At 43.0% G+C, this 15,400-nt stretch overlaps 1 protein-coding gene across 1 annotated transcript in view; it reads right to left on the bottom strand.

Moving 5' to 3' along the window:
* Nucleotides 1-15,400, bottom strand: part of DNTT (DNA nucleotidylexotransferase) — a 136,724-nt gene that overhangs the window by 89,649 nt on the left and 31,675 nt on the right. The window contains exons 4-5 of the mRNA XM_081863303.1: nt 8,375-8,543; nt 546-674 (exon numbers count right to left, since the gene is read on the bottom strand). Of these exons, the coding sequence (XP_081719429.1) occupies nt 546-674; nt 8,375-8,543 (298 nt within the window). The remainder of the gene's footprint in view (nt 1-545; nt 675-8,374; nt 8,544-15,400) is intronic.

Raw genomic sequence — 15,400 nt, 5'->3', positions numbered from 1 at the left:
GCAAGGTTGTGTGAGATCAAGAAGCCATTCTAAAGGAACAAGTGCTTAAAAAAACCCCACGGTTTATTGATTAGCTTTTTTTAAAAAAAAATCTATTCATTAACTAGAATTGTGCCAAAGCTCTGTGCATATTTAGAAATAGTTCCCATAAAAGTAAGCAAGATAGGCTTCTTAATAAATATGGCTAGGATGGTTGTTCATCCTCCAACTTAGGTGTTGCTGCTTCCTGGGCAGCTATACAGTGATGCCTTGTTTTGCAACCGGGATCCATTCCGGAGCCCCGGTCACTAGCCGAAAAGGATACAGGGCAAAGCGACATATCTGCGCACATGCACGGAGCAGTTGTGCTTCTGCGCATGCGTGAGTCATTACGATACTTCCAGGTTTGCTTGCAGATGTTTGCCGGAATGGACGCTACACAAGGTGGATGTTTGCGTAGGTATTACTATATGAACAATGTATTTTTAGTCTATAACTAGTTCCTCAAGGTGCCTGTGGTTTAGTGTGACCCTCTATTCTGAGAAGAAAGTTATTATGTATATTACCGTGAATTTTTTGTTGTAATTATTTAAAGTTGTCCTCCTTTGACAGGCATACTGGGAGACACTATCCGTACCAAGAACTGAAGTATCCACTGACTGCATGGATGAAGTAGCAGAACACTTTTCACCCACCTAGAAAGAGAGAGGAGGGGGAAATGGGCAATTTGTCATTCTAATAATTACCTCAAAACCTGATTGCCAAGTTTTTATTTCTATAGAATATATTCCGTTCCTTTCTCGCCATGTTGCAAAACATTTCAAGCAAACAGCCCCTTCTGTTTCTCTCGTGGAGACAATGTGCTTTTGAACAAACCCAGCCATATTCTCGCGCCATCTTTCTCTTATTCTGACAGCGACAGTTTCAAACTGTGATGCTCCCAATATAGAATGAACACCACAAACGCCTCTTACTGCCAGCTATGGGAGATACCAAATGACCGCAGCATCATTTGGCCTGTGTCTGAAGGATCCATAATGGGACCAACACCACTGATAGAACTTTCATATTATCTCCCATCATTCCCAGGCATGATGCTTTTTATTCAAGTATTGAGTTACCATGGAAACACAGGAACCCGCCTTATATCAGATTAGACCATTAGCTCAGTATTATCTAAACTGACTGGCAGCTGTTGCCCAGGAGTTGTTCCAGGAGATCCCAGGGTTCATACCCAGGGCATGTAGCCCTTCTCCCAGAGGGCAAACTTTACATTTGCCATGAAAAAGTTGTTATGAAAAATGTCTCTATGGTGACCAAATGGCCATAAAACACAGATTCTGGAGAAAGATATGGATAGACCAGAAGGGTGGAGAAACATACAGTCTGTGGGTCCAATTCCCTTCTGGGCAACGTTCTCAGGTTCACATATCACTAGTGTAGAGGGTCAGAGACAAAACTGGGCAAAACAATGAATATAATTTTTTTAGCTTTGTAGTACATTAGGCTGGTTTCTTAATGCAACACACACCTCTCTCTATCCTCCAGCAAGAGTCATTATTAGGGTTCAAGGACACATTCCAACCAAGCAATACTAAGGCACGATGTAAATCAAGGGCTGGTAAGGGGCGTGGCCTCAGGAAAGAGGGTGTGGCTAGGGAGAGCCACACAAAGTGACCTGGAGAGCCACATTTCGCCCCTGAGCCTGAGGCTTCCTGCCCCTGGGTTAGACTGGCTAAGTCATATTACCACACATGCTCTGACTAGTATTAAATCTTCTCCATGCCTGTGTTCTTTATCCCAGCCAGTACCCAAATGAGGAAAATACATTGCTTCCTCCTTTCCAAAGACAAGCGGGCCTCCATGTTGAGCTGATACTACTGAATCCCAGCTGTCCAGCAAGAGAATCAAAGAACAAGTGGCTTATAAGTGGTTTCCTCTTACGAAAAGCAGAGTTTGACAAAGAATCAATTCTTAAGGTTGCTTGAGAGCACCTAGTACTGCTCCCCTTCTTAATAAATATGATTCACCAAGTCAAATTATAGAACATCTCCGTTTGGGGGGGAAAGCACCCATTCCAGATTGGTTCATTCTGTATTGACACATTTAAGGACAAAGATGTAGGAAACCAGGTATAGCGTGAAAAGCTTTCTTCCATGTCTACATCAGAGACACGACTATAATATATGGGACAAAAGACTTTTGCCAAATTAGATAAGCCCTTCCGCTAATAATATTTCATCTAAAAGTTGCCATTATATATGATCCAGTGGGGACTAGAAATTCATTTACTTGTTCAATGGCATTTGTATTAGGATAATTTCTAATAGCAGTAGTAAGCGCAGCTTTCTGGTAATTTTCGCTGTGTGTTTTGAAAGGAGGAAAATTAGTGTGCGTATGTCTGAGCCTGCCTTGGCAAATAGCCCAAAGGGATTCAGTAGGTTGCGACAAAATCATTCAGACTTGATAATAATACAATCTGTGAATTATACTTTAATGGTGGATTTTAAACTGCAGACATCATATCACAGCTAAATGGGCTGCCAGAGACCCAATGCCAGCTAAAGAAATTCAGAAGACAGTAGTGCTGCGTGGGAAATTTCGGAAGTTAAGTCATCTCTTAACTTTGTAAAACTTACAACTTCTGAGTTCTCTAGTTTCAATGATTTTATGCAAGAGCAAGCTGAATAATATGTCTATTATGTGCAATTTATGACCTATAGCCTCAGTTTGCCTGGTACAACATGATTAAGTATCAACATGGCCTGGAAAATAATTTAATCACCTTAAACAAGTTCCTTTCAATATAAAACTTACACTGTACTCTCTTGAGATTTTAGATAATTCCAAGAGCCTGTTTAGACAGAAGATTTTGTAACATATATAATCAGTGATGCTACATTTTTGCAACAAGGAAATTGCCAGTTGCACATGCTCCAGTCACTTCCAGATCGGACTAATGTAATGCGTTGTTCATGGGACTGATTTTGAAAAGTGACCAGAAACTCCAATTGGTGCAAAATGTGGCATGAAGACTTATGATAGGAGCCTGGTCAATTTATTATATTACACTAATACTGCATCAGTTGCATTCTGCCAGCTTTTGAAGACACAAATAGACTTGAAACAGAAAATTGCCTCCTTGCTGGGACCTGCAGGAGATGCTGAGATCACAAAATTATAGAACTGTAGAGTTCAAAGGAACCCAAATGCTCATCTAGTCTAAGTCTCTGAAATGCAGGAATCACAGCTAAAGAATCCCTGATAGATACCCATCCAATCTCTGTTCTAAAACCTCCAGTGAAGGTGTTGTGTTCTAAGCTTGGATCCTAGAATAATAGGCAGGTAGGATCCTAGATGGTGACAGCAGCCACGAAATTAAAAGATGCCTACTTCTTGGGAGAAAAGCAATGACAAACCTAGACAGCATCTTAAAAAGTAGAGACATCACCTTGGCAACAAAGGTCCGTATAGTAAAAGCTATGATTTTCCCAGTAGTGATGTATGGAAGTGAGGGCCGGACCATAAAGAAGGCTAATCGCCGAAGAAGTGATGCTTTTGAATTATGGTGCTGGAGGAGACTCTTGAGAGTCCCATGAACTGCAAGAAGAACAAACCGATCCATTCTTAAGGAAATCAGCCCTGAGTGCTCACTGGAAGGACAGATCCTGAAGCTGAGGCTCCAATACTTTGGCCACCTCATGAGAAGAGAAGACTCCCTGGAAAAGACCCTGATGTTGGGAAAGATGGAAGGCACAAGGAGAAGGGGGCGACAGAGGACGAGATGGTTGGATAGTGTTCTCGAAGCTACCAGCATGAGTTTGACCAAACTGCGGGAGGCAGTGGAAGACAGGAGTGCCTGGCGTGCTCTGGTCCATGGGGTCACGAGGAGTCGGACATGACTAAACAACTAAACAACAACAAAAGGATCCTAGAATGCAACAACCGATTGGCCTGCAGGATCAGGCCAGTCAGGGTCCATGAGGGAAGCAGAATCAGCTAATCACACGGGACCTATTGTGTAAATAATGTATATAAAGCCAATGGTTTCGGGGGCGGGGGGATTCATTTACTGTTTTGATGAGCTGCAATAAAGAGCATGAAATCACTACGCAACTCCAAGTATATTTCAGAAGGAAAGTCCAATACCCTCCAAGCTAGTTTGTTCCACTCTGAAACAGCTCTTACTGTCAGAACATTCTTCCTAAAGGTTAGTCAGAATCTCCTAATTTCTTCTAATTTGAATCCATTGGTCTTACCCTCCTGTGGAAGGAAGGAAGGAATCAGAAAGCAAACTAACTCCATCTTCCATGTGACAGCCCTTCAGCTATGTGAAGATAGCTGTCATATCACCTCTCAGTCTTCTCTTCTCCAGGCTAAACATACCCAACTCCCTCAACCGTTCCTCATGAGGCTTGGTTTCCAGACCCTTGATTATCTTGGTCGCCCCACTCGGAACAGGGGTGGTTGCCCAGTGTCTGATCCTAGCTCTGTGCAGCTTCAACAGAGCAAAATCACAATGGAACAACCAGGATATTGTGTGGCTGGATGTGAGAGTCAAATGTTTTTTTTTGTTTTAATGCTATTGCTTAATGTTGCCTAAAATCTGCCACCTGAGATAACCGCCTCATTCTGCCTAGTTGTAGCATTAGCTCACTGCCTTGTCCCTCACCTCCTGGCTAATCCTGGCCTTTCCTCCTCTCACTGGGCTCCCCTGCAGTGTCAGAGTCCACACTCCAGTAGAGTCCATTATTTTGTCACTGACCCTTGTCTAAAATTAGCTGATCATTGTAAAACAAATCTCCACTTCATGTTGCTCCAATTAAATTACAACAAAATTAATTTGAAAAACCCTTAAAAACCAATTAACCTTTATTTCAACTCTTCCTTATTCCTGGAGGCAGCAGAAAATCTGAAAGACCATTCTGGTAGCAAAACGTCATGGGCTGGTTTTAAACATGCTTAAGGCAAGGGCTTCCCTGCCTTCTGTTCAGTTTCAGTGTTTGGTGTGTTGTTGTTTTTTTTAATTTCATTAAAATTCTTACTGCTTTGATATGTGTCTTGATTATGAAAAGTTCATTTGAGATGGATTCTAATTAGCCGACTTGCACAGAACGAAGCCAGAGTTGTTCCTACACGGGTGAGCATTTAGAGCATGAAATATTTGCACCTTTTAAGCCATGGGTAGGCAAACTGAGGCCCAGGGGCCGGATCCAGCCCAATCACCTTCTCAATCCGGATGGTCTGGGAATCAGTGTGTTTTTACATGAGTAGAATGTGTGCTTTTATTTAAAATGCATCTCTGCGTTATTTGTGGGGCATAGGAATTTATTCTTTCCCCCCAAAAAATATAGTCTGGCCCCCCACAAGGTCTGAGGGACATTGGACCGGCCCCCTGCTGAAAAAGTTTGCTGACCCCTGTTTTAAGCCATAGAGAAAAGGATTGTGTTGCAGCACATAAAGCATTGCATCAGGTCTGAGAGAAGCCACAGCCTGAGGAAGGAAACAGTGGTGTGTGGTGAAATTTTTCGTAGGCGAGCAGTTAGGGACAGAGGCACCAGCTTGTGAGGGCAATTGGGGAGGCGATATCACAACATCACAATGCCGTGTGTGTGAGCATCGAGCCTCCTTCTCTAAGCCAGGCTGAAGCTTCCCAGGCCTCTGACAGAATGCTAGGACCCTGCTGCCTCCTTCCCAAAACCGGGCCAGGGGGCTCTTGGACCCCATCACTGCATCGCACCTCCCTCCCTAAACCAGGCAGAAGCTTCCTGGGCTTGGTCGGTCCATTGAAATTAAAATTATGGCCAGATCCACACCATACATGATGGCCATCATTATCCATGGGTCAACTCTGAGTAAAACTAACCATCTCAAATCTTTGACACCTGTCCTGTGGTTTGGGCCATAAGTAGCACAGTTGAGAGAAATTGCTACCATAAACTTGGAAAGCTCGGTTATTATGCATCAAATCCCTTAATTGTTATGCAAATGTATATAATATTACTGAGTTACTCTGTGTGTGTGTGTGCGCGCGCATTCACATACATGCATGCATGCACATACAGAGGGATTTTCGTTACCTGTTCCTGCATTACATCACCTCTCCCTGAGCTTTTAATCTTTTAGCACAGACCTTGTAAGCCAATACCGAAGCTTAACCTGTATAAATCAACAAATGTATTGATATAAACAGGCATTATCCAAAGTATTGACTATATTCTTTTCTTCAACAATTCCATTGGCAATATTTTTTTAAAAAATAATATAAGCGCTGTACAACGTCCGGTGCCTGAGAGCAATATCGCCATCTGGTGGGCACATGTGGATTTTGCTAACACAAGACTTGGATTGTCGACTTGATTTTAGACACATGCTTAGTGCTCACCCAAAATAGAGTTGTTCCTTCTTAATAAAGTTTAGCAAATTATCCAGGGTGTGCAACACCTGTACTGAACAGAGCGATCACAACATCCGGAACAATTCAGTCAACTGCAATATCCCAAAGAAATCTGGGCCTTGCAATATCCTGAAGAAATTAGGAAACTGCAATATATTTTTTTATCTGCTCAGGTGATAGAGACTTGCATCTCAGCAGAGCGTTTAAATTATTGATGATGTCAGATCCATATTTCTTGATCAATTGTCATTCTCTGGCTCTGTACTCACAAGAACTAATTCTAGCATTCTCCAACTATGAGCCATCCAGGTTCTGTGAACGAAAAGACTGAAGTGATACTATACATTAACAGCTTGTTCACACTTAACGGTGCTGCCACTGTTCTCTCCATGTAATTATCCTCTGACTTGCTCACACCCACAATCTCTTAAAGCACAGCATTCGCATTTGTAGCTGGACAGCCTTGCAATCCCTCCTGTAGTCATGATGGCACTTGCTGAGCTCGCCATGATGGCAAAAATTGCTCCTTCTTTTTATGCCCATTCTTTGGGCATTGTAATTGACATGGGATGAGGACTACACATAAGGAGTTCCAATAGCAGGGCTGTCCTAGTTCCTATTAAGTAATTACTTTCTTCAAGATATCCACAGAGCTGCATTAGGCTTAAATGAATAAGAACAGTGTCTTGCTTGTGGTGGGGGCTGCTGTTCTGGGCGGGCGGGGGGCGAGGAAGTAAGTCGCAAACTCAGCTGTGCAGATATAATTACTGGTGTGGTTCTTAGGCTTGTGGCATGAAGTTATAGGAAAAACGACAGTGCTATAATGTTCAAGGCGGATTGGAGAGTTAATGTTGTGCTCACACACAAATTGAAAGTTCCTGCATTGAAAGCATTCTGCAACAGAGCAATATTTCAGTGGGGGAGGGGTTGGGTGGACGGGGGGGTGGAGCTTTGAGAAGCTACCACCATGTCCTCTGTTCTGTCGGCTAGCTGTGATCAGGACATGAGATAGGGCAATTTACTACCACTATGTTTTCCACTTCCCTCTTCCATTGATGACAAAAGAAGGGAATGATTAGCTCCAGGGCTGATGTCATCTTCAGTCAGGGGTGCCAACTTGAACAAAATATTGGGGGGGGGGGTTAAGCCCTGCCCTGCATAATTGATCACATGACATGGCGCACACATGCCATTTGAATGGGAATTCCCCTCAGTTTTGGCCTGGCCCCCTCAAATATTTTAGGGGAGGGGGCGAAGGGACCTTGGCCCCTAGGAGTTGGCTCCTATGTCTTCAGTCCTGCTTTGAGGGACATGTCAGCAGAATGAAGGGGCTTAGAATCCATGACCAACCTCCCTACATGAAAGGCAGGGTGGAAAGGGTCTCCCAGGCTGAGAGACTGGGAGAAGAAGTAGGCTCCCGGGTGGGAAATGGGAGAGTCCACTTCTCTGTATGTAGATAAATGACAGAAAATGTGTTTTTTAAAAAGAAAAGGATACATCACCTGATCTCAGTGGCAGCAGCCCCCTACCTACCCAAAAGCTGACCAACCCGGAGTTTGGCATTTGGTGATTACATGCGCACCACCATGTACTTTGCTATAGATTATTTATTTATTATTTAAATTTGTATGCTGCTTTTCCATACAAATATGCTCCAAGATCATCACAGCTGGATATCAGGGAAATTATGGAGGTGGGTGGTCAGAAGGGCAGAGAAGATCATGTGTACCAGCATTGACTCTAGGCCATTATCTGTTTGCTTCATGTTTCTCAGGGGGCTTCCACAGAGAAGAACAACCCCAAGCCATGTTTTGGCAGGAGAATAAATTAGGTAAACCAAGTCCGGCTGTGATCCAACAAGCAAGTTAAGTACCTTGGATTTCAGCCACTTTGGATTCAATGAAGCCAGCCTTCAAATCCATTTAAACCTAAGAATTCTGGCCCAATCATCCATTATTTGCGGTTTGACTTTTCCAACATGTTGTCCACTTTACTTACAAGCCGATATTTCTCTGAATCCACCGGCCTTCCCGCCTCCAGGCAGGCTGTCAGCCACGAGACATCCAGGATCCTGAATCTCGCACTGTCCTCCACCTTCTGTGCTTGTAGCCATTTCAAGATCTCAGCGCAAGAATTATTCTCAGTCACAATGTGTGTGACAGAATCACTAGGAAAGAAACAAACAAAGAAAAAAGTGTTTCTCTCAGTTATCAGGAATAACCTGGAATTTTGCTGTCCGCAAAATGAACAGGGAGAAGTGATTTGACGCCACAATGCTTTCGATGACACCTTCAGACTAGACTGTCCTCTGACGCTCAGTATCAATTGATGCCCTTAAGGCACATATTTTTCCCCCACCATTGCCTGCAGCACTGGAAATATTTGGCCTGCCCACATGCTGTTGCAATGAAGAGCTTCCTTAAGGTTACCTGACAGCCTTGAGAATTAACGGTGCGCCTGTTCATTGACTTGGAGCTTCATAACAGTTAAGAGACAGTTGGGTTAAGCCCTTCAAGCAATGCCACTGCTGGTATTTCTCAATAAGCTGTCTGTACTTGAGCTTCTACATATGGCAGCTGAAAACCAGCACAAGCCTTGTGCCTGATGCCCACAGGTTGTGATCTTCAATATACCAGTCCTCTGGTTTAATCTAGGCAGAGCAGGGACTGCATAGTGACTATACCTTTAAAGGACATTTGAAGCAAATTCTTTCCCTCAATGAATTCTGAGCACTGTGGTTTGTTAAGGGTTTCTGGGAATCGTAATTCTGGAAGGTATAAACTACAGGGCCCAGAATTCATTGAGGAGGAAATGTGCTTCCAATGTGCTTTTCAAGGGATAGCGTGCTAAGCCGTTTAAGATGCTTACCAAAGTTTGTTTCTAAAATTACCGCCCAAATAGGATAGCACCTTCTCACATAATTTCATGTGGCATAAGCCATATGGGAAATATATGGTGAGGCATTAATTTACCAAATGGAAGCAAGAGCCAATCAATCAAATTTAGCTGCAGTGGCACAGTGACTTGACTTGCCACAGCAGCTAACAACCAGCCAACGCCTTCCAGAGAATGCTGGAATATGTTGCAGAGCAGAAAAATTAACAATTACAATTCTGCATTTGCTGCAGCCTCCAGACAGTCTTCAAGGGCAGCCCCACATAAAGTGCATTGCAGTAGTTCAGACGAAAGTCACTACGGCATAGATTACTAAGCCCTAGCCGCCCTGGTCCAGGAACAGCTGTAGCTGCCAAACCAGCCTAGTATGACCATAAACACCTCTAGGCATAGAAGCCACCTGGGACTCCAGTGACATGACTGGAATCCAAGAGTTCCTGCAGACTGTGAACCTGTTCTTTCAGAGGATTTCAATCCCTCCCAGAACAGGTTGTCCACAAAATTTCCAGATACTGGAACTGTCCACCCACAGCCTTATCAGGATTTAGTGTAAGTACATTGGTCCTCATGCACCGTGTCACTGATTTCAGGCAGCAGCCTCTCCTGATTCAGATGGAATGGAGAGACAAAGCTGTACTAATGACCTTGTGCTCCAAAAAGCCAAACAGCAGTTCCCAGTAGTTACATACAAATACTGAATAACATGCCTGGCATGCTCTGGTCCATGGGGTCACGAAGAGTCGGACACGACTAAACGACTAAACAACAACAACAACTGAATAACATTAGGTGACTGAACCACCCCCTAGTATGACCTTGCAGGTAGGAATGAAACCATCACAATACAACCAACTATTGCCTTTGTCACTATACCATGTGCCTGAGCTGGGTCAATACTCACCACTATGTTCCTATAACTGACTTCAGAGGAACAGGACTCATTGTCACAGACACAGAAAAATTGGTTTGCAGTGCAAACTGCAAGCTGCAGCAGGGAGGCGGGTAGGATTAAGTTCTCTACCCAGCTTGCTGGGAGCCCAGTCCAGTTATCAGGGCAACTGGGGAGAGAGGGATGGTGCACTCAAGGGCAGAACTACACAGTGAAGGTCATGTGCAGTTTGACCCTAATACATCTTGAAATGCCAGTTCTGAAATTCCACTAGTCAGGCATATTATAGAAGGGAGGATCCAAAGAATTGCCATCCTGCTTCTGCTTTGGATTATAAATTGTTTTAATTGCATGTTTTATTGCATTTTTCCATTGATGTTGTAAGCTCAGTTTTTTTAGTGGAAAGATGGGATATGTTTCCTAAGTTAAAAACATATCTAAGTAATCAGATTCACTGTGCATCAATGTTCTTATCAACACCGAGCTAGGTTCTGCCTTGTTGTCTCAACAACAACAAATTTCAGTTAGAGATGTTTAACTTCTGCTTCCTGTGGTTTATATCCCTTTATATAAAATGTGCATATTTAATGTATATGTATAAAGCTGACGATCTGGGAACTTTGCCATTTCTGCACTCACAACAGCAGCAGCTCAGCCAACAGTGCCACAGTTTCCTCTGATACTTTTACAGCTGCATCATCTTCTTGGCAAAAAAATAATAATGTAAGAAGTGCGGGATTTCCACAGATATTGTTGACAATATTTTAAAAATGACGGTTAAATGGTCTTGGCTGAAGTGAATTCAGAACGGATGCAGGAAAACAAAGTGATGCATTCCATTTCCTCACTAACAATATGAAGCGTATTTGCAAGATTTTCTTTCTCCACCTTTTCCTTGCTCCAAAGGCATTACTCTGCCATCACACACACACACAGGTATCTTCCCTAGCCTGGAAATGCCAAGGATTAAATAACTTAATGGAGCCTCCAGGAACCACCCCAGCCCCCATTAACATAGGCTTGCTTTGAATTCTGTATCTTGGTCACACTAGAGCAGGTATGGCTCTCCAGATGTTGTTGGCCTACAACTCCCATCATCCCTGATCCTTGGCTATGTTGGCTTGGGATGATGGTAGTCCAACATATGGAATATACATTTCACCATCTCTGCACATTCTTTTACATGTGCAATTGGTATTTGTTAGGAAATAAGGTACAGTGGTACCTCAGGTTAAGTACTTAATTCGTTCCAGAGGTCCGTTCTTAACCTAAAACTGTTCTTAACCTGAAGCACCACTTTAGCTCAAGGGGCCTCCTGCTGCTGCCGCGCCGCCGGAGCACGATTTCTGTTCTCATCCTAAAGCAAAGTTCTTAACCTGAAGCACTATTTCTGGGTTAGCGGAGTCTGTAACCTGAAGCATATGTAACCTGAAGCATATGTAACCTGAGGTACCACTGTACAAGCATGTTTGATTAAGTTTCATCATACCATCATGTTAGGTAAGGAACCATTGCCGGTATGGAAGGAGATCAGAAAGCCATTGAGAGATGAATTAGATGCACTCCTAATATTCTACTTGACTTGAGAGATTCTATTTGAAAGAATTAAGAGCAAAAATTAAAAGCAATTTTGCTACACTGGTGCCCTAAAGCATGGGAATGACAAAAGAGGTCAGACAACTGGGACAACTGGTCGGACAATCGTTAGTCACCAGCCACATGATGGCAAAGAATGCACACAGCCTGTTGTGGATGCCATTGACCATGATGTACCAGAAGAGAAAGAGAAGCATGTCTGTGTTTACCCAAAAGACACAGGAAGAGGCCTTTATTTGCAATACTCTGTTCAGCCCGGATCAGAAAAGATTTAAAAATAATGACAGAATGGAAATCTGTTCAACTCCAAAGCACACCAGCCTCTTAAAAGGTGCATTTGAAAGAACTGCCTATTCAGACTCTAGCAGAAAGGGAGATAAAAGATTTTATGAGTGAACTCTACAAATACATTTAGGTGCAGAGTTTAGGGATGTGTCGGCACATAACAAACGGGGGAAGATAAAGTGTGTGTGTGTGTGTGTGTGCGCGCGCGCGCGCGCGCAGGCTGGTGATCTGAAAATTGTTTAGAAACCAATTTATTCCTTTATCATTAAAAGAATGAAATGTCTGAATAGGCTTCTGAGAAGCAGTAATGTAAAATGAAGGACTCTTGTTGCTTCAGAACTGATACAGTAACTTGTCTCAGGAGGATTTCTGAATCTGAAGCCACTATCATTGTGGTTCCCACATTTTCCTATAATTTTTCTAAATGGCCTAGAGGCCCATTGAGGGGGGAAAGGCGGGAGCTCAGTCGGTAGAGTATGAGACCCTTAATCTCAGGGTTGTTTGTTCAAACCCCATGTTGGGTGAGATCCCTGCATTGCAGATGTCCATCTGGTCCCTTCCAACTCTACAGTTCTATGATCCTATGCTGAAAGCTAGGAAGAAGACTCACATGAAGGTTATCTTGATCACCTGAAACCCGGGAAAGCCGCTGTCAGCCAGTGTTGAAAATACTGGGCTAGATGTACCAATGGTGTGATCCTGTATAGTGTAGTTTCCTATGTTCCTATGGGATGCTAGTTTCTTGCAGCAGTCAAAAATTGTAGCCTATGCATATACGCAAAATACACCTCTGTTGAACTAGAGTGCATTTGAACATTCATTTCCTTGAAGCTATATAGACATCAAACTAAATATGTAACTCGAATGCTAAGTGAAGTTTCACAGAAATGTTGCTAAACAGCCCACTTATTCCACTTATTATTCAATTCAGATCTCTCTGCTTCGTTATCTTCCTGTCAATTTCCAAAACTTTTAAGCGAGAGAAAAATTACTAAAAGACAGCTACAGAATATCTAAGCACATCCTTGCAAACCAAGCCTGCAATTCCATATCCCTACTTACCTGGGATAAATTACTTCTGAGTAGACATGCATAGGACTGCACTGTCAGAAAAGATGTTAAGCTCCAAGTCTATATACAAAAGAATCTAATAAATGGTGAGGGTGGAGTGGTGTGTTTTTTTTCCATACCTTAACTCATTTTCTACCCTGAAGCCTTTTCTTCTTGCTAAATCCATCAGGAATGTCCTTCTGCTCATTCCCATCTTCTTCTCAACAATAAAAATGATTATGTCATTGAACTGTATTTTGTAGCTGCTCACAGGAGCTGAAAGTTGCATCCGTTTCCACTTCTTCCTCATGGGAATAAGGCCTGTAGCTCTGATCATATTCATGACACAGTGCAGACTCTGTCTTGTTTGTCTAAACCAACGCTTCACTCAGAAAAACCAGCTTGCACTCAGTCTGTCTGCCCAGCCAACAGGCAGCTTTTGATGGCACCATCCAGTGATGTCATTTTGCTCTATTTCTCTTCCAGGCTCACAAGCTCAAAGCTATATGGGAGTAAACACACCAGGCTTTTTTCGGACTCTGTGTGATTCATGCAACTTTTACAACTTTCTCTAAAGTCAGAAAGCAGATAAGGTAGTGCAGTTGTCACTCCCAATTCTGTTTGAAAAATCTGTCCGAGGAGATAGTGAAGCAGCTTCAGAAAACTTTGGTTTCAGCTGGTTTTGAAATAAGAATATCATCAGTACAGTGAAATGGTGCTAGGTTTCTGCTAGGTTTTTTTCTCTTAAGCTAGGAGTGTGCCCCAACCACACGACTCAGATCAGATTGCAGTTTGGTGCTTCAGAAAACAGTCTGACTCAGTCTGAAACACTTTGCAGGCTGCAAAATTTGGCTCGGGATCTGTGGCAGAGTCAACTTCAGGAAAAGCAAAGCAATTCCCCCTCTCCATTCACTATTGGGAAATTTTAAAAATAGCTACGGATTTTGTGTGCAAGCTTTACAATTAATTGGAGGGGATCAGAAATGAAACACATTTGCTTTCCTCTTCCAAAGCACTGAGACTGAAACTTGGTAAAATCCTATCCTCTGACTGCAAGCTTGATCTAGCCACTAACAACAGAGTTCTCCTTTCTCTCCTGCCACAGGGTTCTGTTTTATCTAACCCCTCACAGACATCTCCCAATCCTGGTGTTTTCCATTTAGCAGTATGTAGGTATGTGGGTGGTCCAATTGTGTTCTCAGTAAAAACTGAGTGCCATCCTGACACTACCTTGGGTGTCACTATACAATTCACAACCCAAGAGCAATCAACTCGTACTAGAGAAACTCTTCCGAAGAGGCCAAATGCAGTCTACAGATTCATGGTTTATTATCATGGCTTAATATTCCCAACCTGTAAAGGCAGTTAATTAGGATACACAACAAAGAGAACTGTGGCAAAATGAACAGGACCTCCATCTCATATGACCCATGACATCCCTTGACCCAATACAATATACCAATGGGTCAATGCCCTATGGACTACTGCTCTGTGCAATATTGTGGACCATCATGAGTACTGGACACATTTCCTATATTCAGATCAATACATGAACAGAGAAAGATGGTTATATTCCCAATGCATGCTGAAAGACCACACAAATATTACATTAGAGTTTTAAAAAGCACTCTCCCTTTATGACCACTTTCAGCAGGTGTGGAACCAAGTTGTCTAGAGGCTGGTGGGAAGCCAACCTAAAGTGAAAACATCCCTACACAACTTCCAGTTATCTGAGTCACAGCACCATATGCAATATCTTACTCTTCACCACCCATGACTAGTAGTACAAAACCATAATGGCCACAGAACTGTTTGTGGTACAGGGTGTGTCTTAGACTTCCCTTAAGCCTTTTGAAAGTGAAGCTGCTTGAGTGCTGTGTGCAGCGCAGGGATGATAAGGAACACTCAAGCTTATTTAGAAGCAAATAGCCAGGCTGTGGGCAGAGAGAAAAGAGTTCCACAAACATTTGGACCATTAATAACAACTAACTTTGGCTAGGTTGTGCCCAGCCCACTAAGTCTTACTCACAGTAAGCTGTATAAAGCTTGGTCCTACACAGAATGGGGACATAGGGAGCTTCCTTCATCCTCTCTCTTTCACAATATTGTCTACTTTGACTGGCAGAAGCTTTCCAGAATCTCAGGTAGGGTGTTTTAGTCACAGCACAACTGTTCACTGGTGCAGACTATCGTCACCATGTTATGCTGCTGCTGTAAGAATTGCACTGGCTGTCAATTGGCTCCCAAGCTAAGTTAAGTTGCAGGTAGAATCACAGAATTGCAGAACTGGAAGGGACCCCTGTGGGTCA

This window comes from Podarcis erhardii (assembly GCF_964252035.2).
Source record: "Podarcis erhardii genome assembly, chromosome: 5".
Classification (NCBI taxonomy): Eukaryota; Metazoa; Chordata; class Lepidosauria; order Squamata; family Lacertidae; genus Podarcis; species Podarcis erhardii.
This window is presented reverse-complemented; position numbering and strand designations above follow the sequence as displayed.